This window comes from Sparassis crispa (genome assembly GCF_003851025.1).
Source record: "Sparassis crispa DNA, contig_000014F, whole genome shotgun sequence".
Classification (NCBI taxonomy): Eukaryota; Fungi; Basidiomycota; class Agaricomycetes; order Polyporales; family Sparassidaceae; genus Sparassis; species Sparassis crispa.
The window spans coordinates 196,658-217,322 of record NW_020939761.1 but is presented as its reverse complement, the minus strand read 5'-3'; the positions used below and the strand labels follow the sequence as shown (position 1 = coordinate 217,322).

Sequence of the window (20,665 nt, the reverse complement as noted above, 5' to 3'; positions counted from 1 at the left end):
CAACATGTGCAGTTGTAATTGGGTCATGTCGTTGAAGTCAGCTTAAAGTGTCGTTCCCAAGGAATCGGACTGTCCTGTCGACCCGGCTACTCGCATAGTATTAGTAAACTGACCGACGGCTTCATACCTAGCATCGATAGCGACGGCTTATACATTCGTCTTGGTAAGTCGTTGAACTGCTTACAAAGTGTGTCATACCTCACATCTTCTGACATTCTGTAGATTCGCGTTTTATGCCAAGTCACAGAGCGCTGTAAGTTCCCACTTCTTTAGGCTGTGCGCTTCTTCTTGGCCAATCGTGTCGCAATGGTCTGCTTCTATGTGCGCAGACGTCCTGTGTGATTTTCTCAGGCATCACCTACAATATTCCCACTCGATTTCGAGTGTTCTTACAACAGCTATTGGTAATATTCATGCATCTCTCTGAATTACCCGGGGCGCGGGGGGAGCAGCAGGTATAAATACAACAGCGGCCTCTCATATTCTCATCAAGTCAGGCCTTCCTACATCTCAGAAACATCCTATATCCCTCTAGCATACACTCACTATGTCGCACGGCAAGCAGATCACGCTCTTCACTCATAAGAGTGGTCCGAATGGCTGGTGAGTGACTACCGCACATGCAGCTCTGCGTGATGTTCATAGGATGCGCAGGAAGGTCGCGATTGTTCTCGCTGAGCTTGGTCTCAGCTACGAGAGCGTCTATCTCGACTTCAACAAGGGCGAGAACAAGGCTGAAGCACACACCAAGTACAATCCCAATGGACGTATCCCAACCATCATCGATCACGCGAACAACGACTTCGTGGTTTGGTATGTCATTTAGTTCGATGCTGCGAATGCCGTTGACTAAGTTTCGAATCCGATAGGGAGTCGGGCGCGATCCTCACTTACTTGGTAGAGAAGTACGACAAGCAGCACAAACTGTCCGTCAGTGGCTTTGAAGACAAGATCATTCAATTGCAGTGGATTTTCTTCCAGGCCAGCGGTCAGGGGTGCGAACCAGTCCATCGATGTTCGCATTCATGTCTAACTGTTCTCTCGACGCTGTAGCCCGTACTTCGGTCAGGGTGTGTGGTTCAGCCTCTACCACCCGGAGAAAGTACCCAGCGCCGTCGAGCGTTATCAGAAGGAGGCCGTCCGCGTGCTAGGCGTCCTTGAGAGTGTTCTGTCCAAGCAGGAGTGGCTTGTCGGTGGCAAGTGCACAGTCGCAGACCTCTCGTTCGTCCCGTAAGTCCGTCCTACTTTCACCATATAGTAGTGTCCGATCAGGTTTTCGCAGGTGGAACAGATTTGCTTTTGGCGGCCTCCTCAAGGATTTCGAAGGCTTTAATTTGGAGAAGGACTTCCCGGCGGTTGCTGCGTATGCAATAGCTTATGCTGTCTCGAATGCTCGGTCACTGACGGTGAATTCCGACAGGTGGCACGCAAAACTGCTGGCGAGAGCCGCCGTCGCGAGCGTCTTCGCTATCAAGGAGTCTTCCTAAGCGCGTATAGAGTTTGCTGCAGAACGTGCTGGAACGAAACATGTATTGTCTAAGGAAATCACAAGGATTGTATCATTCGTAGTGGGTAAACCTATCTGTGTGAATGTTGAACTTAGGGCGTTGGTCAGTGTTTCTCATGAAGTTCTTCTCTGGTACCTGTTGTATCTCGATGTGCTGCGACGACGCCACAACAGTAACCGTGCCATTCAACTCTGTACCCCCCCTTTCCTAACGGGAACGTTACAGGTGGACTGGTAAATCAGTACTCAATTACCGAAGGAACGATACACATTATGCTTATTGATTGTTGTCTCGTTGAGAAAACCAGACTTCGCCGAGCTTGAAAGTGCCGATGAGTAGAAATAACTTCGGTCTAACCGGGATGCCGAGGGAAGACCGAGCCCATTCGGCATTGAAGCTTGAAGTCTCCTTGCTACGCAGGGACAGCGTCGGCGCGGCAGAGACGACCTCCACTGTAACCCGATTAGGGCGCTCGGGCTCAGACGGGGTCACATCCCATCCCCCCCGGGAGCACTAAAGTCTTCAGCGAATTTCTGCCTTCGCGCTCGAATGACATGCAGTCAGCAGGACGTCCGCCTTGAGCACATTATCCGCGGAAAAGCCCATTCGGTCGTTGGATCCAGTGGTTCAGGAAAACAAACGTCGAGCACACACTAGTGAGCACTCAACGCCAAACCAGCTCTTGAAGAAGGCCATAGGCAGAGTTCGTTACACGCAGAAAGCTATCGTTCCTCGAGGACATGTAACACCGGTTTCACACCATGATAAGACGTTCGTTGGTGGAAGATGAGTATAATCGAGCACGAAACGAGCGAAATCTTGTGTGGTGCAGCATGTCGGGTCAACATCTCAGAGAACTGAACATCCTTGCACGCCGGAACGCCGCCTGAGGCAAGAGGTCACGATAAACTACATTCGCGACGGATATAGGCTCAGCGAGAACCACGGAGAATACCGCTGTCCGCATGGGACTTCGTACCTATCACAACGCCGGTACCTAATGCCAGACGTTTATGTCAATACCAAGTCGAGAGTACAAACCACTATTTGCGTTCAATCCGGGACACCGAGCACGAGAGATTCTATGGCACGTCGCAGACGTCCAGACGTCCACTGACGGCGGACAGGCCGGAACTTCGAGCGCCGTGAAGGTTGAACGCGTCCGACTGGAGCATAGCTTGAAGCAATGTCTGATTAGATATGTGTTTGTGTGTAGGGCGCGGAAAAGGATTGCTGTCTGGTAGACACAGAGTTCGTCCTGTGAGCGTCCTGTGTGAGCGCCATGATATTGAAGACTTCGATATCCATGAGAGTCTCATATATGTGCGGCCTCGCCGACGCCGAAATCACTCCGCAGTCTTGCAAGGAAATTGCATCACCTGATCTTCCTTTTCCTGGCGCTGTATTGAGTGGAAGCGCGGCATTCAGTGGAGGTGCATGCGTTCCGAGTGATGGAGGCATGTGCTCTCGGGAAAACGGGAATATATAGAGCTAGACGGAGGTGGTACACTGTCAGTTAGAGTTGAAGAAATGATTATTGAAAATGAAAGAAGAACGTTCGTATTATTAGCCTTGGCTGCAAAATTGATAGCGTACGAGCCCGATCCCGGTAAAATGACGTTCACCCCCGGGAACAACTCTGAATTGAAGGGCGTCCACGTGTCCAGACTGTCCCGGAGCTACATGCGAGTAGCCAAAGAACAAGTACGTCGCCCAAAATTACGATATGGGTGAGGCTAGTCAAGCAGGCGTGGCATTGTAATTTGTGCGCTTGGTAAACTCAATCACTGGAAGAACCCGATGGCCACATACCTTCTGCGGGTTGCAGAACTCCTTATAGGTTGCCATAAGTTTGGTGCTATGTGCCCCCGAATGTTCTGTTTCCCAGCTTAGCCGTGTGGCGAGGAAGTAAGACTTCAATTTATCGAGGCTGTCTCCGCGTTTTCCATTCAATGAAGTGCGGGAGCTCATGCAACAATGGTTAAGGTTCGAAAGCAGCGCTGTGGCGCACGGCCATCTGAAAGAGAACTGCGAAGGATATTGAACGAACGCACGACCGAAGAACGAGATAATTATAACCACACGTACTGACCAAGCGCGCACCCGGTTCGAGAAGCGCTGCACTGAAAACCGCTGCTATACCACGCCACGACTTGCAGACTTACCACGAACGCTGACACGAGTCAGGAAACGAGATATAAGACCACAAATCGCTTAACTCGACGAACGTCTATAGGAAAGCTCCGCAGAAAAGCGCGGAGACACTGCTTAGAACCAGCTGACGCGAAGAGGCTTCAGATATACTTACTTCGCATACGTGTTCTACTCAGCGTCCTGCGATACAAGGTTCAAGGGCGCACACAGGTCCAATGCAAAGGAAGCCCACCGGAGGATTGATGGCCGGGTCCACGGGACGTGCCAAGGCTGTTTTGAGGAAATGGGAGATCAGGCCTTCAAGACAGACTCTGGGTCAGGACGAAAGGTCTATCGAAAAGTTGGAAGTTGAGGAACAATAACGAACCAGGCTTGGGTGCACACCTTGTGACGTGTAACACTCCAATTAATTGACACAGCATTCAGCTTCACTAAAAATCAGCAATAAATATGCAGTAGACGTGTATGATCCCAAATACGTTGGCCGCGCAACTTGGGAGTCCAACTCAGAGGGAAAGAGTGCAAAGTCTGTGAATTGCAAGTCGGGAGTGAATTCAGGCGTGATAGTGGAGCGCGTAATTTTAAACTCCGACTGTAGGGAACACAGGGGAACGGCAGCTCGTTCAGTCTCGGGGTCGCGCAACGTCAGAAAAAAATTGGGAGTCACACAGAAGGTAGTTCATATGTTGTATATTTGATCCAAAAGGTCTGAAGGAAAACGGGCTCGATTTGAAGGAACCGTGACAGAGATGCGACCGTGATTGCATTACTGGGTAACGATAGTACGTGACGTAAAAAATATAATTCAGCAAACCCATATTTGGTAATTTGCTCCACGCGCTCCCTTTTTGTCCAGTTCACCCACCCTCTGTGACTGTGACATTGGACTGAACTCCACTACGTTCTCACGCCGTGCGGAGATCAAACCGCCGACATGCCGCAGTGCTTAGGGATGAAATTTAGTTTACAACCGTCTCTAAACGGCTGCGGGAAGGCATCCATTCTCTGAATGCCGTGCAGACGGCGAGCGTGATTGCTGACACAGCACCGAGGCGGACGCCAGCTGGAAGTCAGTTTGACTCGATGCCGCTCGTTGTTCACGCAGTACTTCGTTGGCCAACGGAGATTAATATTGTGTGTTGTATTGAAAAAACACCTACGATTGAGGAAGGATCCGATGGGCCGGCGGCAGGAAGTGACCATAAGAAGAAGAGCAACGTTCGCACCCACCACCTCGACCTTCAGCAGCTCTAGCACGAACAATGCGCTCCCTGTCCGCCCAGCACTCCCGTATCGTCCGCCGAGTGACCCTCTCTCTCCGCGGCTTCACGCAGAAGCTGCACAAAAAGAGGTCAGTCGACCCGACCGTTTGATATCTTCGCGAAGCTAACGGCCGCCAGAATTCACACATGCCTGCAGCCCGCTAGCGTACCCTACATTCCTCCAGAGGTGTGGGGGCTCATCATACACCACGCTTGTCTTCTCGACTATGACCCGCTCGTTTCCATCTCTCAGCTCTCCTTCCTCGACTCTGCTGCCTCTCATCTCGCATGTTATCGCGCCGTGATGCGCATCAAAACCACTCTCTCACTCGTTTGCCAGAGCTGGCACCACTTTGCGCAACCATACCTATTCGAATTTGTCTGGATCTCCTCTGCCGCACAGGCCAAGGTGCTTGCTCGCACGCTGCTCATCGAGTACATATCCTCCAGCGATCACGGCACTAGCGGCAAGTACATCCGTCGCCTTCATATTGAAACCCCCGCTCTCGAGCGCTGCGCTCCTGCCGACCTACGAACAATCCTTGAATACTCGCCCAACATCTCTGTTTATTCCGACTACCATTCCGTGCAGCGTGGCGTAGGGGACGGCGCTGCCGACCCTCGCTGCAGCCCCGAGGCCATCCTCCGCCTCGTCACCCACCCGAAAATGCGCCGCCTCAGCTGGACAAGCTACGATGACCTGCCGTTCGAACTCCGCATGTCCCCCTTCCTTACGAATGTCGCCACACGACTCGAGTACCTCGAGCTCTCCTCTCGCTCTTCTACCCTCCGCGGTCCATCCCCCGACCACGTCGAGTTTCCCGCCATGGCTGTGTGCCTCCCTTCTCTCCGTGCACTCAAAGTCTCCCTCGATAACAACACCTTTGCCGTCCTCGCTTCGTGGGACATGCCTGCGCTGACCAACCTCTCCGTCCTTTCTTCTGACTTCAGTTACACTGGCACCGGCTTCGCACAGTTCTTCCACGCACACGGTCTCAAGCTGCGCCAACTCGAGCTCGGCCATTCTTCATCGCTCGTCGAGGAATATTATCTCACTACGCCACACCATCTCCTACAGATGCAGCAGAGTCATACCCAGCCGCCACCCGTCCCCCTCGCCGAGTGGTGCCCCAATCTCCGTGAGTTCATCTGCTCCGCCGACGCCGAGTGGCACTGGCGGAGCCCCGACTGGATCGCGCCGCACATCCTCCTACCCGCGCACCCCCGCGTCGAATTCATTGGCATCCGCGACATCGATACCCGCCTCCTCGAGGACCCCGCCGTCCCGCACGCTCCCGCCGACACGCCCTATTTCCTGCTCCTTGAGCAGATGTCTTCCATTCTCTGCCACGACGCGTTCCCCAGCCTACGCTTCGTGCGCGACCTCAGCACGGAGAGCCATCGCATGCGCACCGTCCGGCCCTCGGAGCGCGTGCTCGGCTTCTGGTCGCGGGTCGTGCAGAAGTGCCACGAGCGCGCCGTGTGGCTGGAGGACTGCGATGGCGTGAATATCACGCAACGCGCTCTGAAGCGCGCTGCGTTGGTGCGGGATTGACCGCTTGTGATGCGCTTCGTCCGTCCTCGTCCTTTCGTTTATTGGCTACATGTTCATTCTTACGGCCAGTCGGTCGCGTTTCATCTCAGCATTCTATCCGTCTTGTTTCAGGTTATATCCCACTCATTGAACTCATATATCCTCTTCTTGTGCCAGTCGCGTCTTGGCCCCGCTCTGTAAGCTGTCATGCACATGTTTCGCACCCTAAGAAATGGCCTAAAATTTATATGATTCAAGTCAGTTACCATGCGTGCCCTCGAGGTGTGGGACCTATATCATACTTCAACAAAAGAGACTACAGCGTTCGAGAATGGGGTATCTGCTTACGACGTTCACTATGAGATACGCGCCAAAGGAAAGGCAGATTCTGGATGTCTCATTCTCAAGAATGGACAACTACCGCCACAGAGCCAATGTCATGGCATGCTGGAGATAATTGCAGGTCTTTTGGCGATTCCTCTTTTTGGCGGTGCGGACGCGACCGACCAGATATCACTGCCTGCGGATGTCAGGCTATGTGCGCAAACATGTTTCTTGGGGATACGAATCCAGGCTGCAGTGTGTGTGCAACTGATGAGAAGGCCAGTTCCACATGTGGGAGTTCGGACGCAGGTCAAATCCCCAACTTCGTGATCAACAGGGTCGCAGGAAAGGACAACACCGACTGAGCCACAACGGTCCGGATATTCTTCAAATGTGTACTCAACGTGATTTCTGTCAGATCCGTTCGCAATTGATCCTGTGGAGGAAGCTCCGCTACGTCAAGAGTGCAGTACCTCGGGTATCGGCCTCAGCTGAAGTTTCGGGCTGCAGTCAAAACACAACACCTGGGATGCTCCTTCTTCGATACCGCACTCCCGTTTCTCCAGCATGTCGAAGTCCCTCGCTGCCCTCGGGTGGCTCCTCCTCTCTTGCTTCACAGCGATCAATCTCTTCACTGCGGCAGCGCTCTACCGAGCATCGAATGCCTCTCGAAGGCCGAAGCCGGCGCCTCGGGAGTACTGTGAGTCAAGCGCCATCGTCGATGCGGCGCCAGCTCACATCGTCGCACCTGCAGCCTACGTGGGGTGCGACTACCCCCCGCAGCTTCCCCTCGACATCAGTCCCGCAGCGTTGGTCGTGAACACCACGCACCGCTACGGGCTCACCGCGGACGACGACTGGGGCACGATCTTCCCCAACGGGAACGGGTGGGTGCGCCTAGGACCGGACGGGCGCGCGTTCGCGGTGTCCATGTACCACCAGCTGCACTGCCTGGACGCCATCCGAGTCGCGATGGTGCGTCCTCCTCCCGGAAACACGCTGATCCCCAACCGCAGCTGAGGGCGTGCAGGCAGAAGCCCGCGCGGTCAACCACGGCGATCCGACACGCCCGGCGAACCCGAACCACTCGACGGGCGAGGACGCGTACGCGCACGCGGACCACTGCTTCAACTACCTGCGGCAGGGCCTGCTGTGCGCGGCGGACCTGACGCTGGAAGTCTGAGGTGAAGAGGCGGCCGGATGGCGCGCTCGATAATGGTGCCTCGGGCATCGGCATGGTTCACCAGTGCAAGGACTGGACGCAGGTTCGGGCTTTCCTAGAGGAGAATCACAAGCGGTGGGAGGGGGTCGGCGAAGCATAGGCCGTGCATGGCAGCGTCGATACTCTGTACTCAGACTTGTACACCAGTGAAACAGACTGCTGTGGTTTCGACTGACTGCACATGTGCAAGATCATTTGGTAAAGTTAGACATTATCCGCCCGGTTTACAGGTTGGCACGCTTTCATCAAATCTGACGACGCGTAGTTAGAACAGTATTTCAGGGAAAGGGATCTCACAGGCTCCCTTCACAAATATTAATGAAGCTAAATAGTCTCAAGACGTGACTCTGCTCAGTGAACGCGATCATTAAGTCGTGGACAGACACCGATCTCGCGGTACGATCCCGTACGATAGAAGCGTGCAGGTGGTAACAGAGCCGCTGAGAGTTCTGTGAGGCAGTGTGAAGGGCCGTCCACCGCTCGATCATCACGCCTCGTCACGCTCGCGTCTTTCGTCGCTGAGGACAAGAATTCGAAGTGGCTCGAAGTCGACAAACGGAAAGCGTTGATAAGTTGAAGTTGTAAATATCGTTTACCTTCACAGTGACATATCAAGAACGACTTGAATACAGTCAGATGTCAATCAAACCGTGACGTCCAACATGAATTGAAGAGTACGGAAGGTGGTGTACAGTAGGTAGTAAGTAGAGATGATGAAGCCGGGCGTAAGTAATAAGCGCGAGAATGACGATGGCAAAGCACACAAGAGGGGATACTAGTAATACATACAAATAGAGCTTGCGAACTGTCATGAATGCAGCAATAGGTGTACGAGTAAGATGGCTGATGCTACACTGAACGGATTGCTCGACCAGCCTCTGCGGGCGGTGAGTGGAGAAATTGGATGTGTCGACGGTATAATAACAATAACTGCGAAGTATACATGAGATAAGAATATTGAGACGCGTAAGAGACATAGGCTCACAAAGTACACAAATTCGTTCCATACCAAGCATGGATAAATGAATAAACCTCCAGGGTCAACGAAATACTGTACACTGCTCGCAGTCAGATTATAAACTCTCGACATACAAAGAAAAGACATACGATGGAGCATGGTGTAGATTATGACTATGATGACCGCGTCGTGATGGGGCAATAGCGCAAGATATGGCGCTCGAGTAGCCCAGGTCGCCTAACATCCTTGTCGCAATACGGACACTTGACGTTCGCACGCAAGTGCACGACGGCGACATGCTTGCCGAAGCTCGCGTAGGCCATTTCCCGGCCGCATCTGTGGTGTCTGTGGTCCCATTCGCAGGTGCCGCGAGTCTTCTTGTTCCATGGACCCTTCAAATGGTATTCCTTGATGTGCCGCATGAGCCCAGCGGCACTCACATCGTCCAGAAGAATGTGGCAATCATTGCCCCATCGACAAGGAACGCGCTTTATGGGATCTGGGAAGGGTTCCGGCAGCGGCGGAGCGGGTATGTACGAGCTATCCTGTTGTTGTGTATAGGGATGGCAGAGAGGTTGTTGACGAGGATCGAGGGTCTGGAAGATGAAGGGATCCGAGTCAAGAGCGGGGGCCATCAGCGGACGGCTGAAGTCTTCCCATGACGGGTAATACATGGCGCAATGGTGAAGAGCGAAGAGAGTCGATCAGATGATCGAGAGGGTGAAGAGTGGATAGTTGAGTGAGACTGTGTGCTTGGCTTGGACATTGCGATTGCGGTACCACCTTAGATATATCCCCGTCTGCACAGGTTTTGCGCGTGTTCTGCGTGCGGTTTACTTCAGGAGTTGATTTTGCTACTCTTCCAGTCATGAGAAAAGACAGAACAGCTTGAGCTGGCGAGGCATCAGGACGGAGATTGCAGCACATGAGGCGTTTGTCAGACAAACAGCGAGATTCTGAGAAAAGGGTGGAAAGCTCAGCCACAGCCAAACTGTAGGCGCATCAGTGAACGCGTCTGCCACGTGGACGATGATCATGTCAGATTAGACTCGGCCACATGGCGACGCAAGGTTTGACCTGGACAGTACTACCTCCACTCTTTACTACCTCTGAGAGCAATAGCGAGCAAGATCATGTATATTGGAACGGGTGAGAAGAGATGAAACCCGAAGACATCGAACTTCGAAACTTGAAACGCCGTGGATCGTCCACGAATATACTTGTGATTAATTGCATCTACTGACACAGCCGCGTCGCCGCGTGTTGAAGGAGTGTTGATGGCAAGGGAAGGCCTCGTCATACCTCTCATCCAACACGTTCATACTAATTCTACCTTTGGTCTGCGAACCCCTGCAGGGTGGTTGTGTATCAAGCTTATTACCCGAAGGGAATGACATACGCAGGGCCGTTCCTGCAAGGGACTTCTTAGTGCCATCCTCGCCTCCAAGGTTGTTTTTTGACTCTGTCGATGACACCTACTCTGGCAACAGGTATTCATGTCTCATGCTGCATGCAACAACCAACGTGCAGACCCTATGTGCCGTACCACTGCCTTCATCTTATAGCTCTAGCCCGGTAGTCCTGCACAGGCGCTGAAACACCATGCTTTCACGGATACTAAGTCCACGCAGTACCTGAGCTTACGCGTACGTTTCCCCTCGTTGTACAAGGCAACGCCCGGTGCTACTAGCTGTTGCCACCGCAGCAGTTGACGTTCCCACCCTGGAATGCCGTGAGTGTGTATTCTACACCGTGTTGTTTACATACATTCTCACCGCCGTGATTCTTAGCGGTTTTCTTGGCGTTTCCCCCGCGGTTACGCTGAGATTCTCGTTTGACGGAACCAGCGGCACATGGGACGCCCGCCCGCGCTGTCGGGTGGCGGGAACGCCGGTCTGAATGCGTCAGAAATGCCGCATCGTGCCATGGAATCTTTAGAAGACTCGATTGGCGGGTCGATCGGATCCTGAGGAAAGCCGATCGTAGGGATCGACCTCGATCGTCAACTTGCTCCACCTGACCTCCACACACCGCAACGAATCTTCCTGTACGTCCTCCAAATGTGTGCTTGGATTTCCGATGACTCCAGCAGCTGTAGGAATTTATGATGATGAATAATACATCCAGCACATCCCAGCTTGAACCATTGTATGCACAATAAAGCGGACTCGAAGTCCTTTATTGGAGTCGTGAGTTTGGTGCGCATTGTCGGTGTGACATGAACACATGATAACTATGAGGCTGAGCAGGCTACAGATTGGAGGTCGATAACTGGATACAACAAATAGCAAATGACGGCAGTGGGTGGCAGAATGAAAGCAGCAAATGACAGCAGAGCGTTGTACGACGAAAGCAGGAAAACCATAAAGTGGGTCGTAGGTATATGGATATGTGGACAGACAAACGTGGTGAGTGGTAACAATCTCGTGAAGCATCGTTGAAATTTATCATACCACCCAATATAAAAATGGCCACAGCAATCACGGGCGGTCGGGATTCTCCCGGCACCAATCCCGGACATGCCTCGCCAGTGCGTCTATCCTCGAGAACCTGTCTCCACAGAACTGGCAAAAGCGCTCTAGCGAGTGAAGGTGCACCGAGGCAACGTGTTTTCCAAAGTTCTCGTGCATCATTGATCTGTCGCACGGCGCTCCCTTAGTATGCCATTTGCATAACCCGGAGCGTCTCTCATCCCATTTCCCTTCGAAGTGGTGTTCGCGCAGGTGGCCCTTGACCGCAGCTGCTGTCAACTTCTCCAAATGCATGTTGCAACGCCCTCCGTCCCATAGACAGAGAATTTGACAAGCCGCTGGAGCAACAGCTAGGTGGCTAGCTTGTGGAAAGGGCGTGGAGGAGGCGATGTCGGCGTACGCTGGGGTGGGTGTGATGCTAAACGGCTTCGCGGACGAAGATGAGGGTTGTAAACCGCGAGCGTGCTGTCCATCATAGCTTGTGTTTTCGGATGACGACATCGCCATGTACAGATCTTGATAGGAATGTCCGAAGGAATCGGTAGTGTCGTCAGAGAAGGCGATGTTGGGGTTTGACTGGGGATACCTCAACTCTGAAAGAGACCATGGGTCCATGTAGGAAGATCTGATGATGGTGTGTTCATAGCTTGCAACATCCGATGGTATGATGCTGTATCCGATTTGCCCTCTGACATTCGTGCATTGTCCTGGCATAGGGTTCCACTCCTGTAGGTTCGTGGAGCGGCCGGTTGTGTCTCCACATGCTGCTTCGGACGACGAAGCTAGCAAAGACTCGTGAGCTTGAACATTCTGTGTGGGAGAAGTGTATCTAACGATGTTGCTAGTGATTAGCAAGGTTTCTGGACGGCACTGCGGTGCTTACTGCATATCTTTGCGTCTGTGTTGGCACTGACCAGGTTCGTGGCGCAATATGGTGCCGAATTTAGCCCCGGGTGCGTCCTGAGACTGCTCGCAAGTATGGGTCTGCTGTTCGCTGCCACTGACTGACAAAAGGTGGGGAGTTGGAGACAGCAACAAACGGCGTCGTATATATATCTGCGAGCACCCTCCTCGATGAAAGTTTGGATCCCGCCAATGTATACGGCGAATGGTGGGTGAAGCAGTTCATCGCCTCACAACCCTGTCCCAGCCTTGCCAGAATCGCGCAGATGACGAAATTAGTATCAAACCCTGTGATCCAATTGTGCATCTTGAGATATTATCCAACCGTGACAGTTTGGGCACACCAGATAACGATATCTAGGGACTTCAGCTGACACACGGTGACGGAGCAACGCATCCATGGTGAAAATGGTGTTCTCTGTCTCATCAGCAGTAGGTCCAGACGCAGAGAAGCTGTAGAATTGAAGCGATATTTGTTCAATGTACGTAAGAAAGGTAAGATTGTGCTTCTGGCGGGGACTTGCTTTCCATCAAGTGAATGAACTTTGGCTGTACTTTGATATACTCGCAGCCTCGGTTGGACACCTTGTTCACGACGAGGTTGCTATGATTCTTGCCCGGGGATTTCGACCAGATCGGTTTATTCAGTTACCTGCTCTTGCGAATGTTCACCTGCACCCTTCATTCCGAGTGAAAGCTATGAACTGTAGCACTGCAGACGAGTGTCGTACTTACGAGGGTTCTCCGGAGGTTGATCGTTAGTACGATCCGCCCCTTGGAGTAAGTCATGCACTGGTGGCTGGCTGTATCAGCATCCAGGGGTGATGCAAATACCAACAAAGCTCCGCTGCAACGAGTATTGTAGCACAGCCTCAGGTGTTGGCCGGGGATATTCTTAGATCAGGCTTGTTCTCTATTACGGTGAGGTAACGGACCCTTGGAGATGCACCTACTGGCACCGGTAATTGCTACGGATGTCGACAAATGTCCACGGCCGTCTTTAGATTTTTTACTGATGCATCGACCGGAACGCCGTCATTAAATGCTCAGCTGACCATATGTAAGTCGTACCCAAGCAAAATTCCGCGCAGCGAGGCCCAGTGTGCCGTGTCGACTTCTGACGAGTGCTGGGGTGCATCGCGCGGAGCCGCCGAACTATGCCGATAATCCGGGGATAACGGACATTGGCATGCTCCTGAGCGCAACTACTTCGAATATACCTGCCGTCCTACGTCCGCGTTCTCGGGAGCTTCGAAGATGTGCCAGTACACAGCGTAAACGATCGACAGCATAATCGGACATTGAAGCTGCTAAGCACACAACCACGAGCGCATGATAAGGGTGTGGAACTCCAGAGCCGCAACTCCGGAGCGGGAACGCGAACTGTTGCACATATGGTAAGTGACCGAGAAACAAAAATCGCAAATATGGCTCGCGGGGGGCAGCACAATCACTGAGTGAACGCACGAGATACAACACATCAAGCACTGAGCGAGATCAGAGCAAGATGGAGACAGGTACAACCGTATGGGAGCCATGAGCGGCGGTTTGATATCCACAGTTAACTAGTAGCATCAACGATAATGTTGAGAGAGCAATGGCTATGCGCACAACGTGTATTCACACCTGGAATTCGTGCGCACATTGTCAGAAGGTTCTTTAGCACAGTTTCCGCGATATCATGAGGTCTCTGGCTCACATTTCATCCCTCAGATGCGCACGGGGGGCTCTTTTCCACATTTGTCTCCTTACTTGCTGACGCAGCAGGTGCCTCTCGAACCTCCTGTGCCATAGACTCCTAGCGAGTGTGCCATTTGCCATTCTGGGGGAGATTTTGGGTTATCTATCTGAGAAAAACCCTATTCCATTCAAGGAAGTAAACTTAGCTGCTGCTCCCCGATGAATCCCAGTGTCTTTCCAGAGATATTAGTAGTGGCTGTGGTAGAGATGATCGATGACAAGCATGCATATTCGTAGACCATCTTTACGACAGCCACTGCGGCTTCAAGGTTCTTTGGCACTTATATGGCTCACCCCTTTTCACATCGTGCTGTCACAATGCGAGGCAGAGGAAACGGGTTCTATTAGTTTCAGCAACTCGCACTTGCGTCTGAGAAGCCGTTCCTTGCAGATAGGTGAAAAACAGAATACCGTTGTGCTTCCGCATTCTCACCTTCATCCTGATCCTATCATAGACACTCCTAGTTGATGCCGGGCTCGCAATTTCTGCGACATTCCCAACGGCTGTGCGCGCGTACATATAACTTTCTCGCGTATCTGGTCTAAAACTCGCGCCAGCAAATTTGGCACCTGAACATTTGGTTGGGTTAGGGGAGGAAATAGGATACGGCGGGGGGCCGAGGAATTACCCACGGTCCATTTACGGGTGGTGAAAGAACGTACGACGTGCAAGTGTGTGATGTATTGCCCAAGTCGCAAGCTGTTCAGAGCATCGGTCTTGTTGAAAAAACGTAATTCTTGCGTATCGGATGACCCAAAATCCGTGGCTGCACGGCAAGTAAAAGTGTGCGCGAGTGTTGCAGAAATGTAAAGGCCGACTCGGATAAACTGAGGATAACTCGGCGTGTGGATCTGTTACACCAGCGATGGATTCGGGCATCTTGATTATCCATATGGGCCTGTGACGCGGTGAATCATCATCAGGCTTGGAGAATTTGATCAGGGGACTCGACGTACCCTTTCTGCAGAATGTGGAGGGGGGAAAAGGGTCTTATCCACTGTACGTGTAGGGTTAACGTTATATCAAATCCTGCGGGAAAATATCTCTCGGAGTCAAGGCTACAATGAGGACCAGCTGGCTGCGAACAATCCATCTTGATTCATGGGATTCGGAGAGAATTCGGTGGGAATCTATGCCTTATACCTAGTACGATGACATATATACTCGTCATAGATTTTGTCTTGAAAAGATTCAACTATTCCTGCGGAAAAGTACTCGAGCTCGCGGCAGCCAGATTGATGGGAGTCGCAGAAGCTTAGCGTATCGAGTCACTCAGTCAACCTCATACACGTGAGTGGAGGACCCCCGACAATTGGTGAATAGGCCTGATCTGGAGAGGGCAAAAATGTCCGTTGGGAAAAGGCCGTTTCGGGCCCAAAATGTCCGTGAAAAATTAGGCCTCACCACATTTTTTGCCTCCGCGGTCCACGTTTCTCTTCAGGTTTTAACCCTAAAAAGGTAATTTTGGGCGCTTCTGAGCCGGCGGCTATGCCGCCTCCTCCTCGGCCCTGCCCGCTCTCCCTCGCCGGCCTTCCACAAGCGTTTGTCCGGCCTCGAATCAGGCCGCTGCCTCCCCGATGTCCGCGAAATGGCTCAGGCTATCCGGCGGTCAACCCCCCTGATTTGTCCGTGAATACCAGGCATGAGGCTCTCGAAAGTTCAAAATTTGTCCGTAACTGGCTCAGGGACCTTCCCCAATTGTCGGGGGTCCTGTGAGTGGTCAAATTATAGACTCCGAATTTGGCCCGGCAGTAAGTAGGCTTGACAAGTACTACTTGTACTACTTCCACTGTCTAGTGCATCTTTGAGCGCAATTGAATACGATCGTCTACATCGCAGGTGGCCACAAATTCGAAGGCTATTGCAGAAGACATCGAGATGCGGGGGTTACCGCGCAGCGGATCCAGGTATCTACTTAATTGTGATTAGTTCTACCCGTCGTCGCCGTTGCGTTGCTGCACGTTGGAGTGGAGTGGTGGTGCAAGCTCGTCTTAAGGGACGCCTGTCGATAGGTATGCTTGCACTGATTCTCTCCGGCTCGAAAAGCTCGCGGAATGACAAGCTTTCTATCGTCCCCGCAAGGAATCTTGTCAACACGACCCTCACCTCTCTGTCCAAAGATCGTGTTTAAGCTCAACCTACAGCAACTAGAGTGGGAGCGTGCACTCATGCGCCCTGCGAACATGCTGTCCTTAAATCGTCATGCTGATCCTTGCAGATCTACCCACGTTCTGCGCATTGACTGGCGGTCGAACCCCATGCTTGAATGGATACCAAGTTCATGCATGCAATGCTCCCCCTCATTGTGTAAGGCATCGCACAGTGCTGCTGGCTGTTGTTGGCGCGACATCGAGGCTCTAACACTGAAATAGCGTAAGTGTGTACCCACCGTGTCGCTTATATACATCCATTCTGAACGCCGTGATTCTCAGCCTTTCTCGGCATCTTCCACACGGTTACGCTAGAGACTCCCGTCTGCCGGAAAACTCACAGAACGATCGCACATCTTTGTTGGGTGGCGAGAACGTGTCAAAAAATGCTGGGTCGTGTTATCGAACGTTTAAAACGCTCGATTGTCAAGTCGATCTGAATCTGGAAACGTCGATCGTACGTATCGAGTGCCACCGCCATCGTGTGCATACTTCAACTTGCTTCACCTGACCTGCACACTCCGTAAGAGATTTCTCTCCCCCAATACGTATGGGATGGTACTGACGCCGGAAAGTTGAGAAGTCCATATAGGACGCCAAGCAATAAACTTGTGGCTGTTTTATTGGACTTCGGAACTGAGATTGATTTATGGGTATAGTGCCTAGTGTTACCCATATCAGAAACATGACTATGGAGCAGGATATCAATATGCCACAGAGTGCAGAACGATAACGGAATGCAACATGAACGGCGAAGGCCAGTGATAGTAATGTCCAAATAAAATGGGATGCAGGGTATCATTGCCTAGAAATGTCCGTAAAATAAGTGTAACGGGTCGTAAAACGGTCATGAGCCGTCTTTGAATTCATCATACCACCAAGCATAGCCTATGACCTCTGAAATCACACGCGGGCAGGATTCTCCCGGCACCACTTCCTGACGTGTCTCGTCAGGGCATCTATGCGCGAGAACTTGTCTCCGCAAAAGTTGCAAAAACATGCCAGCGCGCCAAGATGCACTGACGCAACATGTTTCCCTAGGCTTTCATGTTTCAGTGACTTCCCGCATGGCTTGCCTTCGGTATACCATTTGCATACCCCCTCGCTCTTCTGATGCCATTCGCCTCGGATATGGTGTTCGCGCAAGTGCCTTTTGATCATACCTGCTGTGGGTTTGTCCGGATACATGTGGCCACACCCTCCATCCCAGAGGCAGGGAATTCGGCAGCCGGGCGACTCCTGCACAGCGGCCGGATGTCCTGCCTGCGAGATAGAGGTGGCGTGCCCGGTGAAGGCATCTCCAAACTGGGAGTAGTCGGATGGTGGGAGAGGAACGACCCAGTGAGAGTATTCTGGACGGTAATCATGATTATCATATATCCCGGGGGTGATGCTGGAGGCCCCGATTGGAACTGCAGCAGCGGATTGCCCCGCAATCCATTCCTGGGGAATAGCGTAGCCACTCCCTGGGTGATTCCCGTACTCCAAACCAAACGGTAGGGCCAACTGGGAATCGTAGGCCCCGGCAGAAGTGTGGGATTGCCCCGCAATCCACTCCTGGGGAATAGCGTAGCCACTCCCTGGGTGATTCCCGTACTCTACGCCAAACGGTGGGGTGAACTGGGATTGGTATCTGACAATGTTGCTGGTGGTCAGTGTAATTCATGGATGTCAGCATGGCAGTCCTCACTGCCATTGTCTTCCCCCGTTTTCATGCTGGCTGGGGTAGGGAAACATAGCGTCGAACTGAGTTCGGCGGATATCCTGGAACTGTCGCCCTGCCGCTCGCGACGACGAAAACCGAAGACCGCGAGTGTGCAAGTTTAAGCAAAGAGGTGTGCGTTATATATCACGGCGTCCTCCATCCTCTCTGTGGCCTCCAGTCGGCGAGAGTCGGATCGAGCACAGGAATATGTTCTTCCAGTGGGTGGAGTTGGGTCATCGCTTTTGACGTAGTTTTTCTAGTCTCAGCGTGGCCAAACTCATATCCTCGTTGTACAACGGATATCACAGCCTGCAATGTGGTTGTCATGTGTGCCGTTCAGTGGTGCGTCCTCGAGTTGTAATCGTATGACTGCAGGCTCACCAATCCCCTCTTTTTTCCTTTTGCAGGGCGACAACATGCTACTGTGAACGCACAATGGCATGGCATGATTCTCCGGTATACATGATTCCATCCTATTTCTGTTGAACAGAGAAGTACGATTGTCACTCTAGATGATGCGTCCTGTGCCTGATTTCGATAAGCAATGCTTCTATCAGAGAAGCATGACAATGCTGTGCGTAGGCATACGAAACTCTCGCTGATGTCTTCCGAATATTTCGACAGAGAAGTTGTAGTCACATCCCTATGTTCACTAACACGTCGGCAAACAGAACTGCGTGGAAGCTCGTAAACTAGTACTCAGGAAGGAGGGCCACATTACGGTGGACTTCTTTACCTGCAGCGCGCCAGAGCACTGCCAACGAGTGGCGGACTCGTCTTTGGATGTTCTTTCGGCGGAAGTCGATCACTACACGGTGACCCGCTAGCTGTCCGTGATTCATAGATGGCGGGCGTGGCGATACCTGGTACTCGGCGGCCTCATACGTCCCCAGTCCATTCAGCACTGTTCGGAGTGTCGGCTCCCAAAAGTGTTTTTGGAACAGGACTGACTGCGGTCGGTGAGGCGCCACTTCGGAGACCGTATGTAATGCACTCACCAGCACTCACAGCTAATGAAGATGTCCGCACACTTCAAAGGCGGCCTACATGTGACATCCAACGAGTAAGCACAGTATACACATAGATCGATTTGGTGCCTGATACGTCATTTCGCCATTTAGCGCTCAGCTGACTCCGAGCCAGGCGAAGTTTGCGGCGACTTGCGCAACGGGGCTCCGAACGAGCTCTGGGGTGGCAAAGCGTCGCCGAGTAGCCGGACTTAGAACTGTTCTAATTGTTCGCTCGGTCGGAGCTGCGAACCACAGAAGCACGACGGAGAAGTCGCGTTGCATAGCATCCTGAAATATTAGTTTCGCTTCGGGCACTTGTGTGGAGCCGCTAAGACTCATCTCAAGATACTAGGTTGAGCAACTGAGAGCACGACGAGACGACGGACAAGGTGCTGAAGCACGCCACAGCGAATTTATTTGGAGAATGTACACCAGGTACTTCAAGACACACCGAAGCTGGAATGGGGAGCCGGAACGCCAAGTGTCGTGCGTAGTACGAGGAACAGGTTGCAGATGAGGTTGAATATCCAAGTATAGGACTGAATGAGCACACGACAGCAGGACATAGAGCGGACCAGTGAGTGCGACCAGAGCGAGAGGGACAGGCAACTGTAGGACAGTTGAGAAACAAGTGGGGCCAGCCACGATTAACGACGAACATCGTGCGATGTCTCCGCGTGACCTCTCCACCCAGTCCCGGCGCAGCAGGCTGTTAGCGTGTCATTTCACCTCCGCACAGCCAACCGCGATGACCTCCGCTTTGGCGCCGCCAGTGGTTACAATACGAGTCCTTCCTACAGGTCGCGCCAATCAACCACTCATACATTGCCATCGGGTTCTCCTGCTCACCTACTGCCAACAGCACCTATTCTGTGTCGTCTCTGGCACAGATCGGTCCTGGCGTTGCAATTCGTTTGACACCCGTACTCCGGGCTTCCCCGACTTCGTCGCCAGTATCCAGGCCATGGGTCTAACTCTTCATATCTCAGATCCCACAGTCGTCTCTCCATAACAGATTGGAACTCTGAAATTACATGCCGTTATACCGGAGCATAGCGTGGCATTCCACCGCTACTCTTCTCGCGTTTCGTATCCTGTAACCTCCGAGAGAGCAGCTCCGAGAACGCGAGGCGGCATCCCACTGACTCGGACTTGCAGAACCAAACTACTGTCAGTGAGCGGAATGCGCAAACAAAACCCGTCCGACGAGCCTTACAGGCTCGATCGCCGTGGATGCCCATTTGGGCGATCCATGATAGGGGTCCGGGTACGCCAGAGACCCAGTAATCCAGGAGACGCATGCAGTCGACACGTTCCTGCGGCGCTGGCACAGGTCATGTCAGGTACGGGATCGAATCTCCGCTTTCCCGCCTTATCCTGTCACGTAACATTAAAATGATCCATCCCTGGTGCATGAGCGGATGTCCTCGCACTACAGGATTGATCGCCATAAGCCACTAGTGCCCAGGGTGCACCTGCGGGAATAAGGATTGAGCGAGGTGGTCACTAGCGTATAACCGTTGCTTGAAACTTCGACTTCTCTGCAAGAGAATAGCCTAAAAATTGACCAATGCAAGTGTTGTCGTACTATCGTGTCAGGATGCAACATATTCACAACCAATCCAGAGATGGCATTGGACCAAGAGAAATCTTGAATGTCACTGATACCCTATGATACCACACCATGGGTTGATCGGATAAGGCGCGAATTAACTGCACGATT

General features: G+C 52.4%; 5 protein-coding genes across 5 annotated transcripts; 3 read left to right on the top strand and 2 right to left on the bottom strand.

Annotated features, from left to right (window-relative positions):
• Positions 1-547: 547 nt before the first annotated feature.
• SCP_1500630 (Glutathione S-transferase 2) lies at positions 548-1,487 on the top strand (the record flags this gene model as incomplete). The annotated part of the gene is made up of 6 exons (XM_027764173.1): positions 548-603; positions 655-813; positions 870-995; positions 1,054-1,230; positions 1,283-1,363; positions 1,421-1,487. 6 exons carry the CDS (start codon positions 548-550, stop codon positions 1,485-1,487), a joined length of 666 nt encoding a protein of 221 aa, XP_027619974.1.
• A 3,437-nt stretch (positions 1,488-4,924) lies between these two features.
• On the top strand, positions 4,925-6,479 carry SCP_1500620 (hypothetical protein; the record flags this gene model as incomplete). Its single annotated transcript, XM_027764172.1, has 2 exons — positions 4,925-5,013; positions 5,063-6,479. The coding sequence occupies 2 exons, from the start codon at positions 4,925-4,927 to the stop codon at positions 6,477-6,479; spliced, it is 1,506 nt and encodes a 501-aa protein (XP_027619973.1).
• An 870-nt stretch (positions 6,480-7,349) lies between these two features.
• SCP_1500610 (hypothetical protein) lies at positions 7,350-7,802 on the top strand (the record flags this gene model as incomplete). The annotated part of the gene is made up of 2 exons (XM_027764171.1): positions 7,350-7,482; positions 7,537-7,802. The coding sequence occupies 2 exons, from the start codon at positions 7,350-7,352 to the stop codon at positions 7,800-7,802; spliced, it is 399 nt and encodes a 132-aa protein (XP_027619972.1).
• A 1,333-nt stretch (positions 7,803-9,135) lies between these two features.
• SCP_1500600 (hypothetical protein) lies at positions 9,136-9,636 on the bottom strand (the record flags this gene model as incomplete). The annotated part of the gene is made up of 1 exon (XM_027764170.1): positions 9,136-9,636. One exon carries the CDS (start codon positions 9,634-9,636, stop codon positions 9,136-9,138), a length of 501 nt encoding a protein of 166 aa, XP_027619971.1.
• Positions 9,637-17,130: 7,494 nt separating this feature from the next.
• SCP_1500590 (hypothetical protein) lies at positions 17,131-17,964 on the bottom strand (the record flags this gene model as incomplete). Its single annotated transcript, XM_027764169.1, has 2 exons — positions 17,131-17,860; positions 17,918-17,964. 2 exons carry the CDS (start codon positions 17,962-17,964, stop codon positions 17,131-17,133), a joined length of 777 nt encoding a protein of 258 aa, XP_027619970.1.
• Positions 17,965-20,665: the final 2,701 nt, after the last annotated feature.